Genomic DNA, 14,379 nt, shown 5'->3' with positions numbered 1-14,379 from the left:
GCTGCGTTGGACAAATAGAACGCACTCTTACTACAGAGGGTAACGTTATTCTGACATTATTGCTGCGTCTCTTGTTAAGTTGTGGTGCATCTCGTATGTGGCTCCTTTTCCATCCTGCACTACGTACCACTCACGGTGATGGGTGTAGACGCTACATTTCCCTGTGCTCTATTTCTCCTCCTGTGGTGGGCTTCTGCTCTTGCCCTCTTGTGGACAAACGTCCTTTATACAATATGGTCAGCTCTGTCTTTCTCTCATCTGGATATAGTAACACAAAGTGGGTTGTCACAGACCGAGACACATCTGCCCCCAGGAAAGAAATAGATCCTGGGTTCCTGATCATGGCTGCCCCTGTAACACCGCCGTAGGCATGTTGTTTACAAAGCCGGAGCTGCTAGAAAGCCCTCGGTTCCTTTAGAAATGCCGTCCAGGGAGGAGACAAAAGAAAACAGAAAGACACAATGAAAAGGTGGTAACCACAGCCAAGGGGTACTCGGAGGGTAGGTCACCCCAAGGAGAACATTCCAGGCAGAGAGGGCAGAGCTGGTGTGTGGTGAGGGTGCAGGCATATGGGGGCTGTGGCAGGGGTGCAGGTAGCTGTCTTCTGGGAGGCTCCGCCCCCCTGGCGCATGCAGCCTCATTGCTTAGAAACCTGATCCATTCTGTTTTTCAGTTGATGAAGTTTGTGAATGAAATGTGCCCCAATATCACCAGAATTTACAACATTGGCAAGAGCCACCAGGGCCTGAAGCTGTACGCTGTGGAGATCTCTGACCACCCCGGGGAGCATGAAGTTGGTGAGGTCGCGCCTCTGGGATCCACATGTGTCTTTGTGTCCAGTGAGACGGTCACTGCCTGAGGACGCTCACGGGACAGGGCAGGAGCCGTCCATGCACCAGCCTCACTCGGATTCTGCAAAGTTTGGTTCAGTGACCCTCTCGTCTTAGGATATAAGCCCTCAACTAATTTATGCCAGAAATACCCTCTTTTTCTCCAAATGGACCATTTTTTAATTCTGTTCTCCAGCTCTGAGCCCAGGCACTCTAAATCAGTGGTCCCCAACCTTTTTTGGGCCACAGACCAGTTTAATGTCAGAAAATATTTTCACATACCAGCCTTTAGGGTGGGGTGGATAAATGTATCACGTGACCGAGACAAGCATCAAGAGTGAGTCTTAGACGGATGTAACAGAGGGAATCTGGTCATTTTAAAAAAATAAAACATCGTTCAGACTTAAATATAAATAAAATGGAAATTATGTAAGTTATTTATTCTTTCTCTGCAGACCGGTACCAAATGACCCACGGACCGGTACCGGTCTGTGGCCTGGTGGTTGGGGACCATTGCTCTAAATAACCAAAGAAGAAAATGGCCAGAGATGGTTAGGACAGAGTTCTTTCCTAGATGAAAATTCTGGACTCCCGGGTCATTAATGGTTCCAAGTGAGGAGGTCCCTATTTTTTTTTTTTTTTTGATATTTCAATCCTAATTCCCATTTGTCACCCCCGAGCCTGTGTCCACTCCAGGTCAGAGGGGCTTCTGTGGTTTTCCTTCTGGTGAATCTGCGAGCCCTTTAGAAAGTCCCCTAATGCTTCAGTTTGGAGATTTGTCTGATGCATCCGACTTTAACATTTACCCGTATTTTGGAATTGCCTCTTAGGATTTTCTTTGTTAAAGGGCTTACTTATCTGCTGATAGAATCACATTTCTTCAGAAGCAGGGGCTTTGCAGTGGGAGAGGGAGGAGTGTTATCTCTCTGTGCCCAGCCCCGACACGCCCCATCCCCGACAAAGCTGAGCTTTGAAGAGGAGAGGTTCAAACAGGGTCCTTTCCAAAACCAAGGCATCACCGGCCTGCCCTACTGCTTGTGTTTACTCATCCTTGTGTTCTTGGAAAATCTAATAGGAAGTTCTTTTAAGAAAAGTTATTGCCTCCCAAAAGAGAAAAATAATTGTGATGGCTTGTGTTTTATGTGTAGGTTCAAACTGCCAGCACGTGTTCTCTTATCTAGTTTAGGATAAGAGACTTCTAACTAGGAATCAACATTCTCACCCAGCAGCTGATCTCATCTGAGATTTTTCTGCACATTTTCTTATTCACCTGTTTGGGAATAAGAAATGGTGCTGATAACGGTTTGGAAGTTTGTTTGAAAAAGATCAGATAAGGCAAAGATTGTCAGTTTCTATTATTCAGAGATTTGTCTCCCCCCCACCCCCCAGCACAGTGTGATAAGGGCTGTGCTCCCCAGCCTCTGACGTGAACCCGTCTTGTTTCTGCCTCCGGGTCCAGGGGAGCCCGAGTTCCACTACATCGCGGGGGCCCACGGCAACGAGGTGCTGGGCCGGGAGCTGCTGCTGCTGCTGCTGCAGTTCCTGTGCCAGGAGTACCTGGCCGGGAACGCACGCGTCGTCCGCCTGGTGGAGGAGACCCGCATTCACATCGTCCCCTCCCTCAACCCCGACGGCTACGAGAAGGCCTACGAAGGGGTAAGGGCCCCGCGCCCCTTGCGCGTGCGCTTGGCCTCGAGTTAGTAAATCCACGCTCGGAGCTTCCTTGATGGGTCTCTCCGCTGAGGCAGGGAGACCACGTGGTTTAGGAGAGATACAAAACCGGGAGTGAGAATTTGGGGGAGAAAGCAGACCTGAATAATATTGTCATACAGGCACTGATGATGATAGAATGTCACCGGACATGAGAACTTGATCAAGGCACACTCTACCCTTGATCATTACCTGTCATCCTCTCGTCAGTCCCCTGAGGAGAGTTGTTTTTTCGTGTGTAAAGCCAGCATCCATGGCCACCATCACAGCCACCTGGCCCATGCAGGTTCGCATTGGATTCGGACAGAGGGTAATGAAACAATGGAGCCAAGAACTGGTGGGCCATCATCTTTAATCCTAGCTTGCACCCAGCGGGCAAGTAAAAACACACACTGGGCTCCAAAACCCACTCATTCAGTGCTCACAAAGCTACTGACTTATCCGAGTTTCCTAGAATCAAAGGTTTCTAGCTCACCAGACTTATTCACCTCTGTTCCCCATCTCCTTCTCTCTGCACAAACTGGCTTCTCACTCAGCACTCCACCATGTTGGCTGCTTCTCCTAGCCTCCTCCACGTGGCCTTTCTCTGCTCTCCAACCTGCTCTCCTCTCTAATGCTAATCTCAGGAACCGAGAGAGCAAGCTCCTGGTCTGCCCCACTGTATAGTGCAGAAATCAAAACCTTTAATCCAATATACAAAATAGGGAAGTCTCTAATACAAAGTCACTCATCTGAGGCATGATGGGATTGTACCACCCCACATCAAAAAGGGTGGGAAAGGCTTAGTCCTAAAACCAAGCCCCAGGCTACAAGGATCCTGCCTGCCCACAGCCTGCCCCCAACACACATTAATATCACCTGGGTGACAGCTTCCACGTGGGCAGCGCCATCTTTAACAAAGTGAGCATAATATATTTTATCTGCCCAACATCGTGATTCTGATATATCATATATATTTCATGTTCTCATCATGATGCAGAATTCTGGATAGGTTACAGTTATGTATAGAATAAATACATGTTTAGAATTAGGTATTACCTAGAATAGAGTTAGTATTACCTAGGAATAGAATGGAAAACCATACTTGACACAATATTACCTATTGAATGCCAGCTTTACAATACAGAATTTCAGTTTTATTCATTTATATTTATTTATTTATCGGTACAAAGAGCGATTTGATACAAAGAGGGATTTGCAGTGCCAGTTGGTGAGAGAGTGAGCCACACTTGTGGGCCAGACAGGAAGGCTGTTGATTTTGCAATAAGGGGCTTTTTAATTCACTACTAATCAAGTTTCATCTGACAAGTGTAAAGCTCTCAGAGGAGGTAGGAGTGGGCACGAACGGACCTAATACTTCCTAAGCCCTGCCAGATTGCAGAAGCCACTCTCTTTGGAGTGATAGGGCTGTATCATCCATCATCCACCAAGTATTACTGGAAGGTGTTTCAGTATTCTCCTTCGGACATCATCTTTGGGTCAGAGGGCATGGAGAGGCTTAGAGACACTCCCTACCCCCAGATGGAGATGGAGGCCTCTTGTGTGTGACTGGGGTCTGCCCTGTCCAGACGTCGGTGGTTACCTCTTGTTCTGAATTGCCCCTCCCCCCCCCAGGGCTCAGAGCTGGGAGGCTGGTCCCTGGGACGCTGGACCCATGATGGGATTGACATCAACAACAACTTTCCTGACTTAAACACGCTGCTCTGGGAGGCAGAGGACCGACAGAACACCCCAAAGAAGGCCCCCAACCACTACATTGCCATCCCCGAGTGGTTTCTGTCTGAGAATGCCACGGTGAGTACAAACACCCCATCCTCTGCCAGCAGCAGGAGGCTAAAGCAAACCGCACGGGCCTTCACAGAGGATGTGACATTTAAGAACAAGACACAACATATCTCCTATGTTTTCGCCAGAAGCAGGGAAGTGTGCTAGATAACCAAATACCTTTCGAGTGGATATTTGAGGAGATTCTTTATACAAATCATTTAATTATATTTCTGTACAGGAAAACGGTGCTTTAAAAAAAAGTCCCCGATTTGAACTATCATTCAAATATCATTATTACTCTATCTTGGGTAGTTATACTGCTATGAAGTTGCCCTTAGCCCTCACTGATGGCTTGGGATGCTTTTATTTTTATTTTAACTACTCCCGTGGGTTTATTACCTGGGATGCTTCTTTGGGAGGAAAAACACAATTAGGTGAGAAATGTTTCCCCCAATTTCTTAGGTCGTATTTCACAACTAGGTTATAAGCAGCTAGATCGTCTAGCAGCATTGCCCACAGTCCGGGTACAGCTGACTGTGTCCTTGTGATGTCAGGTAACATATTCCTGTTTCTCAGAAATTGACAGTGAATGCAGACCCCAGGAGGCTGATTAGAGCCGAGGTGGGCCAACTCCAGCCGAGGGCCACATCCCCCCAGGTCTGCTTTTGTAAATGGTGTGTTCCTGTGACACCTCGCATGCGTTCATCGGCATGTGGTCTGTGCTGTTTCCCTGTCCAGTGGCTGCAACTGTCGAGTGGCTGCAAGGTCTAAAATGTTTACATATGGCCTGATCCCTTACAGAAGTCTGGACTAAAGGTGTGGTATATACTTTCTAAGCCCTGCCAGATTGCAGAAGTCGCTCTCTTTGGAGGGATAGGGCTGTATCATCCATCACCCACCTGGACTAAAGTCTGACCTAGCGCTGATGCTGACATATTGTAGGCTGTGCTCTTCCATCAGCCTATGTGTGGAGTGTGGCTGTCTCTTTCTGAGCTCTTTGTAGCCATTGATGAACACAGCCGGCCCATTTGCACCAGAGTTGCAGAAGGCTAGTACCCTAACTCTGCCATTCCCTCTCTTTGTTATTAACCTATTTCCCACAAAAAGAAACTTCCCCTGGGTTTCTCTTTCTTAAACCCATTCTTTCTACAATATCCAGTTTTATTTTTCTGGACTGATTTGGAAGTGCTCAGTTTTGCTAAAGACACTTCCGTAGAAGGAGGGCTTTTCCAACCTCGGCCCTGTTGGGAGATCCACGGAACGAAGGCCGTTCTGTTCTCGTTTTACTCACCACGGCGCGTTTAATTGGGAATGCCTGCAGGTGGCCATGGAGACCAGGGCCGTCATCGCCTGGATGGAGAAGATCCCCTTCGTGCTGGGCGGCAACCTGCAGGGTGGCGAGCTGGTGGTGGCCTACCCCTACGACATGGTGCGGTCCCTGTGGAAGACGCAGGAGCGCACCCCCACCCCGGACGACCACGTCTTCCGCTGGCTGGCATACTCCTACGCCTCCACGCACCGCCTCATGACAGACGCCAGGAGGAGGGTGTGCCACACGGAGGACTTCCAGAAAGAGGATGGGACCGTCAACGGAGCTTCCTGGCACACCGTGGCCGGAAGTAAGACTCGGGTCGTCCCACTGTCATCCTGGGGCCACATGACAGTGGACCGCAGGGGCAGGGAGGGACCCTGTGGGCCACCTCTTCCCGACCCCTCCCGTTGTCAGTATCAGAATAAGAGCTCCCCACAGTGAACCATTTAAAGGTCCCCCAAACTCTGCAGGTCAGCAGGGAGGCCTCCCAGCTATACCACGGCATCTGGTGGACGCCCAGCTGAGTGTGCCCAGGAAAATATGTGGTGTTGCCCCCGGCATCCACATGGGACCAGCGGCTTCCTGTAAAGAAACTTCAGGTCCAAGTTTCAGGATAAGCACTTTCACTTCCTCTGTCACAGCCGCTCCTGGCCCAGGGCTCCCAAATGAGGCGGGATAAGGATGTCACATTCTCTGAGGTCCCTCTGTGTCAGGATGGCAGGACCCCAAGCATCTGGTTCCTTGCTCATGTTCTTGACCTTGTGAACATTGGTCAAGCCACTGATGAATTTGAAAAAAATATCCCATGTCAAATAGGCCTGGATTCAAATTCTGATTCATCAATTGGATGCTGTGTGACCCTGGGCAAGTCACTTTACCTCTCTGAACTTCCATATCTTTCATATGTAAAATGGGTATGATGAGGATGACAGAGGTGATACTGATCTCCCTAGGACTATCATGAGGATTCTGTAGGTGACAGGTGTGCCTTTCTGCTATGTCTGGCTTATTGGAAACACTCAGGTGTGACGAGTTCATACTCAGGTGTGATAACCTCTTTCACTGAGCGTGCATCCATATTCTCTGCTTCACTGGACTAATCAACATGAATATTATTTTACTTTGCTGGAGACTCAGCCTCCCCATCCTGAATCTCAGGTGTGTTTCCACCCTTGGGAAAAGAGACATAAAAAAGTAGCAGAACCATTCGTTTCTGTGGCCCGTTTTCAAACATAAAAGGGTGCCGTCCTTTTGTGGTTGTGTGCCACGCGGGGGCATTTCCTTTGTCTCTGGCATGGTTTTGTGGTTTTGCTCTGTACAAAATAAAAATATAAATGCAAATCCCTCTCTGTTGGGAACATTTCCTAATGGCCAAAAAAGCTCTCTTGCTTTTCAATACCAGCCCCCCCAAAACCTACAGTAATCTTTCCATGCCAGAGTTGCTCATTTTTTCTGGCTGCTGTGACTGATTGGGGTGCGGACACGGCTGCATTGCTTCGCATCCGGTCAACAGCAGCATTCTGAGCAGTTGGCTGCTGCACGGTGACGTCGGCGGCATTTAATTTTTTTCCTCTCTCTCTCAATTACATTTTCCATTATTTCGGGGACTCGTGTGGCAGAGCCATGTGGCGGCTTGCTCCTCTTTAATCATCCTTCCTCCTGGCGGTGTGATGAAGCCTGCCCATTCATTGCTTTGTGGATTAATGAAATGCAATTTCTAATTTCCTCACGGCCTCTCCGCCCCCACCCCCGCTGTGTCTCTCCGTCTGGGGCCGCGCTCGCGCTGGCTCGTTTGTTAGCGCTGCGCTGAGCGGCACCAGTTCACAGGCATCTCAAAATGCACATGGTTTGTGGCGTGCACGTTTGAACTGCAGGTGATGTTAGACCCTCTGGGTTCCTGCGTCCTCCCGGTCAGTGAAGGCAGGTGTCGGGTTAGCATCGGGCACACTGAGCTCTGTGCTTCATGTGGGAGCTCGTGACCAGAGCAGGGTTCCAGGCAAGGAGAGAACACAAAGGAGTCTCTCGATGTCCCCAGCCAGGACTGATGGCTTGGGGAGACCGGTCTGGGTCTCCCCCACTATCTTGCCCACGCTTGCTGTTGGCCGGCCTCCCCATGTTCTCTGTAATCCCACAGCTTTGGTTTGACTGAGTGAGGTGACCCGGCCTTTGGCCCAGCCTCCTTCAGCCAGATCAGGCCCCTGTGAAGGATGTTTTGTTAACTTCACGCTGTCGTCCTTGTTTATCACAGATGTGTTGGCAGATGACGGGTGAATGGTTTGAACCTGGGCTTGGTAGAGAAGAGTGACTGTGTCATTTTGTGCTGTTTTGCCTGTGACTTGAGAGATTAGGCAGCAGATTGACGCAGAAGTGCTCTTGACATCCAAAATCATGATGTTCAATCACGCATTTAGACTGAGCGATGCGTCACTTAGCATCATGGTGAGCAGGGGGAGGAGGTGGGGAGGAGGGGGCGGGCGAGGACCGAGGCTGGTGGGGTCACAGGAGGACCTGCTCTTTTACTCAGTTGGCACAGAGGAACCCAGCCTGCTCGCTCTGCGCTCTACAGAGCACAGGGAAGGCTCCTTAGAGGCCCCTCAGCTGGGCGCGCTTCCTGGTGACCATGTCATATGTGCTGTGTTCCTGCTGACCACCCGGTTTTCCAGAAACAAAAATGTTAGGGAGAGAGGAGAGCCACTGGGACTCTGGGCCGTCTGACATTCATTCATTCATTCATTCATTCATTCATTTCCCAAATATTAGTGACTTGATGTGGGTCAACTGGTAGCCTCCCCCAAAATATATGTTGACTTCCTGGTCTCCAGAGCCTATCTGTGAACATGACCTTATTTGGAAAATGGGTCTTTTGCAGGGTGATTCAATTAATGGTCTCAAGATGAGGCTCCTTCTGGGTCACCTGGATGGGCCCTAAAATCATTGACAGGTGTCCCTATAAGGGACAGAAGAGGAGAAAGCACAGGAGAGGGTCATGTGAAGACAGAGGCAGAGACTAGACCTGTGCAGCCCAAAGCCTCAGAACACCAGGGCCAGCAGAAGCTGCAGGTGGCAGGAAGGGTCTTTGAAGGGGCCGCAGTCCCAGTAACACCTGGATCCCAGATTTCTGGCCTCTAACCTATGGGAGGATACATTTCTAGTGTTTTACACCCCCGCTCCCCACCCCAGATTGTGGTCTCTTGTACACCAGCAGGCCCAGGAAATGGATGCAGGGACCAGTTCCATGTTACAGTTCCAGTGGCTCTCTCCCTAACACTTTTGTTTCTGGGTCCTTCACATCCGGCTGTGGTCACGTCAGGCTGCACAAGGCTTGTTGGCTCTGGAGCTTAGTGGTGAGAGCCGCTTTGCTCCGTTTAGAGGTAAGATCAACGGCCTGTGCTCGCACGCACTTAATGGGATCAGACCCCGACTCTCACCCTCGCCTGACGTGTGATTGTGGACACGCATCTTAGCTGCTCTCTGCCTCAGTTGTTCTTATTTATAAGATTGTGCTCTGCTGCCCACCTCCCTGCTGGTTGGTGGAGGAGATTTCATGACCGAATGGATGCAGAGTGCTAGGTCCTGGCTCGTTGGGTGAGGCACTCAGGTAACACACGGAGGTCTGGACAGCTTTCTTTACAAATTAAGAGTAGAAAAATGGTTACAAAGCTGTAGCCGAGAGCAGCATAATTATAGAGATCAATTCAATCAGAAACTGAAAACTCATACTGTTAATTCATGATACTGTTATTCTCAAAGTAGCGTTAAACTGAGTTTAATAAGATAAAAGGATTTTGTCTGAAAAGCACTTATTTCAGCGTTACTTCTGTCCAAGGTGCTCTCGCCGGTGCCTGTCTTCCTGTCAATCATTCCGGCTGCATCCTCCCCCTTGTTCAACCTCCCATCCCCCTCCCCAACATTTGCCCTAATTAATTTTCTGTCTGGAGTAGATACTATCACCTCCTTGTCCAGATGACCTCTTCCTAATCACGTTCTTGCATGTCCTTGCTGTCCCCCCACGGGCGCTTGGAGCCCTGGTCAGTTACCGCTGTCCCATCGGCTTGGCAGGTCTCAACGATTTCAGCTACCTTCACACAAACTGCTTCGAGCTGTCCATCTACGTGGGCTGCGACAAATTCCCACACGAGAGTGAGCTGCCTGAGGAATGGGAGAATAATCGGGAATCCTTAATCGTGTTCATGGAACAGGTATGGCGTGGGCACGCGCTGGGATGGGAGGAGCAGCTAAGGAAGGAGGCCCTTTCGGTGGCCAGACATGAGAGATCTAGTCGGTGCTTCCAGCCGTGGCTGTCGTTCTGGGCTGCCAGCGTCCTGAGATGGACACTCCAGTGTAGGAAGGAACCACTGTCTGTCTGTATGTGCTTGGCCCCAGCACATGAGCTCTAAGTCAATGGTGATTGCTCCCACTGGTTCATGGTGGGTGAGACTAGTCCCGGGGGGGTTTCAGATACTTCTCTGTGGGGAGGGAGGCGACGTGCTCAGGCCCCCTTGTATTAGTCTGCTCAGGCTGTGTAACAAAATATACAGGCTGGCGGCCTAACCAATAGGAATCATAGTTCTGGAGGCTAGAAGCCCAAGATAAAGGCGTCTGCAGGTTGCTTGCCCTCTGAGGCCTCTCTCCTTGGCTTGCAGCTGGCTACCTTCTCTCTCCTGTGTCCTTACATGTCTTTTACCCTGCAGGCATACAGGCCTGGTATCTCTGTGTGTCTCCCTTTCCTCTTCTTATAGGGATGCCAGTCAGATCAGATCAGGGCCCACCCTAATGACCTCATTATAACTTCACCAACTCTTTAAACATGCTGTCTCCAAATGCAGTCACATTTTAAGGTTCTGGGGGTAATGAAATTTGTGCAGGATACAATTCAGCCCAGAACAGCCCTCAGGCTGAAGGGTCCTTGCTGCAAGAGGTGGGGCATCCTCTGGGGGCAGTTCTAGCAAGTGCCCACGATGTTCTGAGGTTCTGCGTGCAGCCCGGGGTGGGGGGTCACGGGAGCCCTGCTGTCTGCATGGGGAGGAGCCTCACAGCCCTTCCACCCTCCCGATCTCAAGGATATGCCCGCCCTGTTGCATTGAGTAAACTGGCTGTAGTTTGGTGCTAAAATTAACCGAATAACATCCATGCCCCATGAAGGAACAGACTAAATGGAAACCAGAGGAATAAATGAAAACAAATGTTGAACCTGTTCTGTGACTCTATTCTGATTCCCGTCCCTTCAGAAGTGAGAGCCTGAGGCTGTGCACGGTGGCTGCCCCTTCTTCCTGTCGGTCCTGGGACCCGGCATCCGAGTCTGCCCAGCGAGGGTCCCCAGACGGTCAGTGCAGCATACGGTTCACTGAGCTGGCACTGAGGGTGTGAACTGGTTTTCCCGCCTTGGGAAGCCATGAGCAGATGTTCTGTCTCCACCCTGGGATTTTGTCAGGGAAATGAAAAAAAAAAAAGAGAATTCCCTAATCCTTTTAAAGTCACGATCCCGGGTTAGCCAAAGAGCCTCCCCTCCTGTGGATAAAGTACCCAGGCATAGTCATAGGTATGAAGAATGTCTTTGGAAACAATGCCATGTCACCTTGGATTGTCACACCTTACTACAGATGGGAAACTGAGGCACGGGGTCCAGAATTGCTTATTGTGTGACATAGCTAATCAGTGGAAGGGCCCTTCAGACCGAGTTCGTGTTTACAGGGAACGTCTGACTCTTCTTTCCTCACTGACTCTGAAGTGAAGTCTATCTACGAAGTCCACAGACTTCAGGACAATTAAACGGGTGCATAAAAATTCTATTTCTAGTGGAGTCTTTTGTGAACCATCTCAGGTCTGAATATTTTTTGAGCCCCTGGAATATTTTTCACTCCAATGGAGTACTTGACTCCTGGGACCCAAAAGCAACACAGAAGTTTGCACACCAGATGCACGCAGAGCCGGGGCGCGTTTGAGCTCAGCGTGCCTGCGTGAGGGTTGTTGGAGGCGCTGGGCTGGCCTGAAGCTCAGTGTCCGCAACGTGTGGGTTGGGGGGAGGGGCGCATTGCTGAGCTCGCCCTGTGTCTTGTCGTGTTTGCTGACAGGTGCATCGTGGTATCAAAGGCGTGGTGAGGGATTCCCATGGGAAAGGGATTCCGGACGCCGTCATCTCCGTGGAGGGTCTCAGCCATGACATCCGGACAGGTAACTGCAAGTGTGCATAAACCCTCTCTCAGTAGGAAATGCTCATTTCCTGGAAGTGAATGAGTGAATGAGTGAATGAATGAATGGACATTTCTTGGTGTTGCCAAGAGGACACAGCGAGGGCCGAGCCAATGCAGGGGCCCTTCCCGTCCCCCCAAACTGTTGTTCACATGCATTGTCTGCCCCTGTCCTTCCAACAGATCATCCCATTTGACTTGCGAGGCAATGGAGACCCTGGGACACTAGCCTGGGGTGAGGCTGGGGTTCAGACCTGGAATGGCCACGTGTCTTTCCATGCCAGGCTGCCTGCCTATGTGCCCGGTATAGAAGGCCGATTACTGCTAAAATGGGTGAAATGTATCTGAAACACCAAGTACTCAACTGCTGTGTACCACTCAGAAGCAAGTCCTTTCATGTGGTTGCCTATTTCTTTACTTGACCATGCTTTTGTGCTGTGTAGCATGGTATTAGGTGCTTTTCACCCCTCATAGGCATTCACTCACTCACTCATTCATTACGTGTAAGGGCCAGATACCTGTCCTTTACAAATGAAAGAGGCTGTTTGGTCCGTTCTGCATACGACTGTATTTTAAACATTGCTAATGAACCTCTTTAAAAGAGTGATTCATAAAAGAGCCTGGAACATTCCCTGGACTATTAGTGCCTTGTCCTCACTGTGAGAAAACAGGAGGGTTTCCAGTGGAGTGGGAGATAAAACAGCCCCGGGCCCCACAAGCCTGCAGAGAGGACTTTGCCAAATGGGCCCTGAATTTCAAGTCCCTGTAATCAAGCAGACAGTTTGGATCAGCTAATGGGAGCCACATCTCTCTCTGCCTTTACTTCCCCCATAAATAACTTCCCAGGGCGTTCTCCGTTGCTGCACTTGCGCGCAGCACTTGCTTTATGGCACTTGCTTTACGGTATCCGGTATCCGCAGCAGCGTCTCTCTCCACACTCAGCATCGGCTCTGGCTTGGCCCGGATCTCTGTCTGAGGCTATGCGATCTGGTAGGTTTAATTTCAGGAGGGATTTTGTGTAAAATAAACAGGGGTATTAAGTGAAGTTCTGCAGGGAAGAGAAGCTTCCTAAATGCACGTAAATGTGACGGGCTGAGTCCCAGGCTCAGAATGCCACGTGACTATACTTTGCTTGGTGGACACTAACCTGACCTGCTGAGTGGACAGACACTGTGGCCTGGATTGGCCCTTCTGTCCACCAGTGCCGAGTGCCACCGGCTGCGTGCCAACCTCCCCGTGCAGCTCCACCGCACGCTAACCCCCGGGCAGACTCAATCACTCAGAGGGTCAGGAAACCCAACAGCAGTTGAGACGCAACCTGTCCAACTTCTTGTGTTCATGAGGCATTTTGATTCACGGTCCCGTGTCTCTTCAACCTACTCAGGGGAACCAACATTAGTGGAGGATACGCCTTAGGGAACCGCACCTTAACATGGGGCCAGGACAGGAAGAGGAGGACGCATGGCCTGGTAGGAGGACACATGACCTGAGGAGAGCTGGCCCCTTCATTTTCCCCGGGAGCCGTAGGGGCCCTGAGAGACATCTCCAAAGGGCTGTATCGTGGGCACAGGCCGTCTGATTGCAAGGGGAAGACGGCCTGACGCGGGTCCTGCCTTTGGGAAAGCGTGGAATGGCATTGAATTTAGCAGAAAACCTTGAAGGAAGACACAGAGCACAGAAGTACCAGGGAGCCCCCCACCTGTGTGGTGCTGCTGGGCTCTCTGGCTGAGTCCTGGTTGCCAGGGAGCAGACTGTGTGAGTGTGTGACAGACAGCCGTCATATTTTATGAGTTGTCGCAGATGAACCGAGTATAATGTAAATTTCAACATGATGCTCCAAAGATGTACCTATGTCTAAATGGTGGATATGTGGTCAGACAGACACACACACGCACACATTCACCACACGCACACACACACACGCACACACACACCACACACGCACACACGCACCACGCACCACGCACACAGTTTTCTTCCATTTCTTAAACTCCAGGAGTTGTATAGATGAGTAAACCTTGCCCGGGGCCAACTCCACACCCAGCCTTTTCTCTGCCTGGCACTGGGGCTTTAGACCAAGCAGGGCATTCAGACCGTCCCAGGAGAGAGAACCAAGCCTGGCCCCGGAAGACCCACTAACTACTAGCGGCGTGACCTTGTTTGTGCGGGATGTCGGATCACTCCCATAGGAGAGGGGCTCATCCTGTGACCTACCTCGGGGTTCTGCTCAGAGGGCCAGCGGGTCATGCGCTATATTCTCGGTGTCTGTGTGTGTGTGTGGTAGGGTGGAGGGGTCCACCATGTTTCCTTTTCCATCTCACAGCCTCTTTAACGTCAGGGGCCTGTGTTCTCAGCAGGTTGTGAGCTCCTTGCGGGGAGTGGCCTTGGCCTAGACCCCCGCTTTATACAACAGGATCTAACCTAGAGCTAAGGATGGATACAGATCCCATTAGATGCTTGTTGGGTGACTGACCAGTGGTGTAACTGCAGAGGCCGGGGGTCAGCCTCACAGCGCCCAATGTGACTGCTCCTGCAGCTCCAAGTTCCTCTTGAACCCAGGACGTGGAATAAG

General features: G+C 50.5%; 1 protein-coding gene across 2 annotated transcripts in view; it reads left to right on the top strand.

The window, feature by feature from the left end:
* The window catches only part of CPXM2 (carboxypeptidase X, M14 family member 2), a 99,379-nt gene that overhangs the window by 83,089 nt on the left and 1,911 nt on the right, over positions 1–14,379 (top strand). The window contains exons 8-13 of one of the 2 annotated variants that reach the window (XM_066239861.1): positions 674–797; positions 2,290–2,486; positions 4,155–4,334; positions 5,629–5,926; positions 9,679–9,818; positions 11,691–11,790. In XM_066239861.1, the coding sequence (XP_066095958.1) occupies positions 674–797; positions 2,290–2,486; positions 4,155–4,334; positions 5,629–5,926; positions 9,679–9,818; positions 11,691–11,790 (1,039 nt within the window). Of the gene's footprint in view, positions 1–673; positions 803–2,289; positions 2,487–4,154; positions 4,335–5,628; positions 5,927–9,678; positions 9,819–11,690; positions 11,791–14,379 lie in introns of both variants that reach the window. The other variant, XM_066239862.1, reaches the window with a different exon arrangement.

This window comes from Saccopteryx bilineata, chromosome 7, assembly GCF_036850765.1.
Source record: "Saccopteryx bilineata isolate mSacBil1 chromosome 7, mSacBil1_pri_phased_curated, whole genome shotgun sequence".
NCBI classification, from domain to species: domain Eukaryota; kingdom Metazoa; phylum Chordata; class Mammalia; order Chiroptera; family Emballonuridae; genus Saccopteryx; species Saccopteryx bilineata.
Note: the sequence above shows the minus strand (reverse complement) of the source record. Positions and strands in the feature narration are given on the sequence as shown.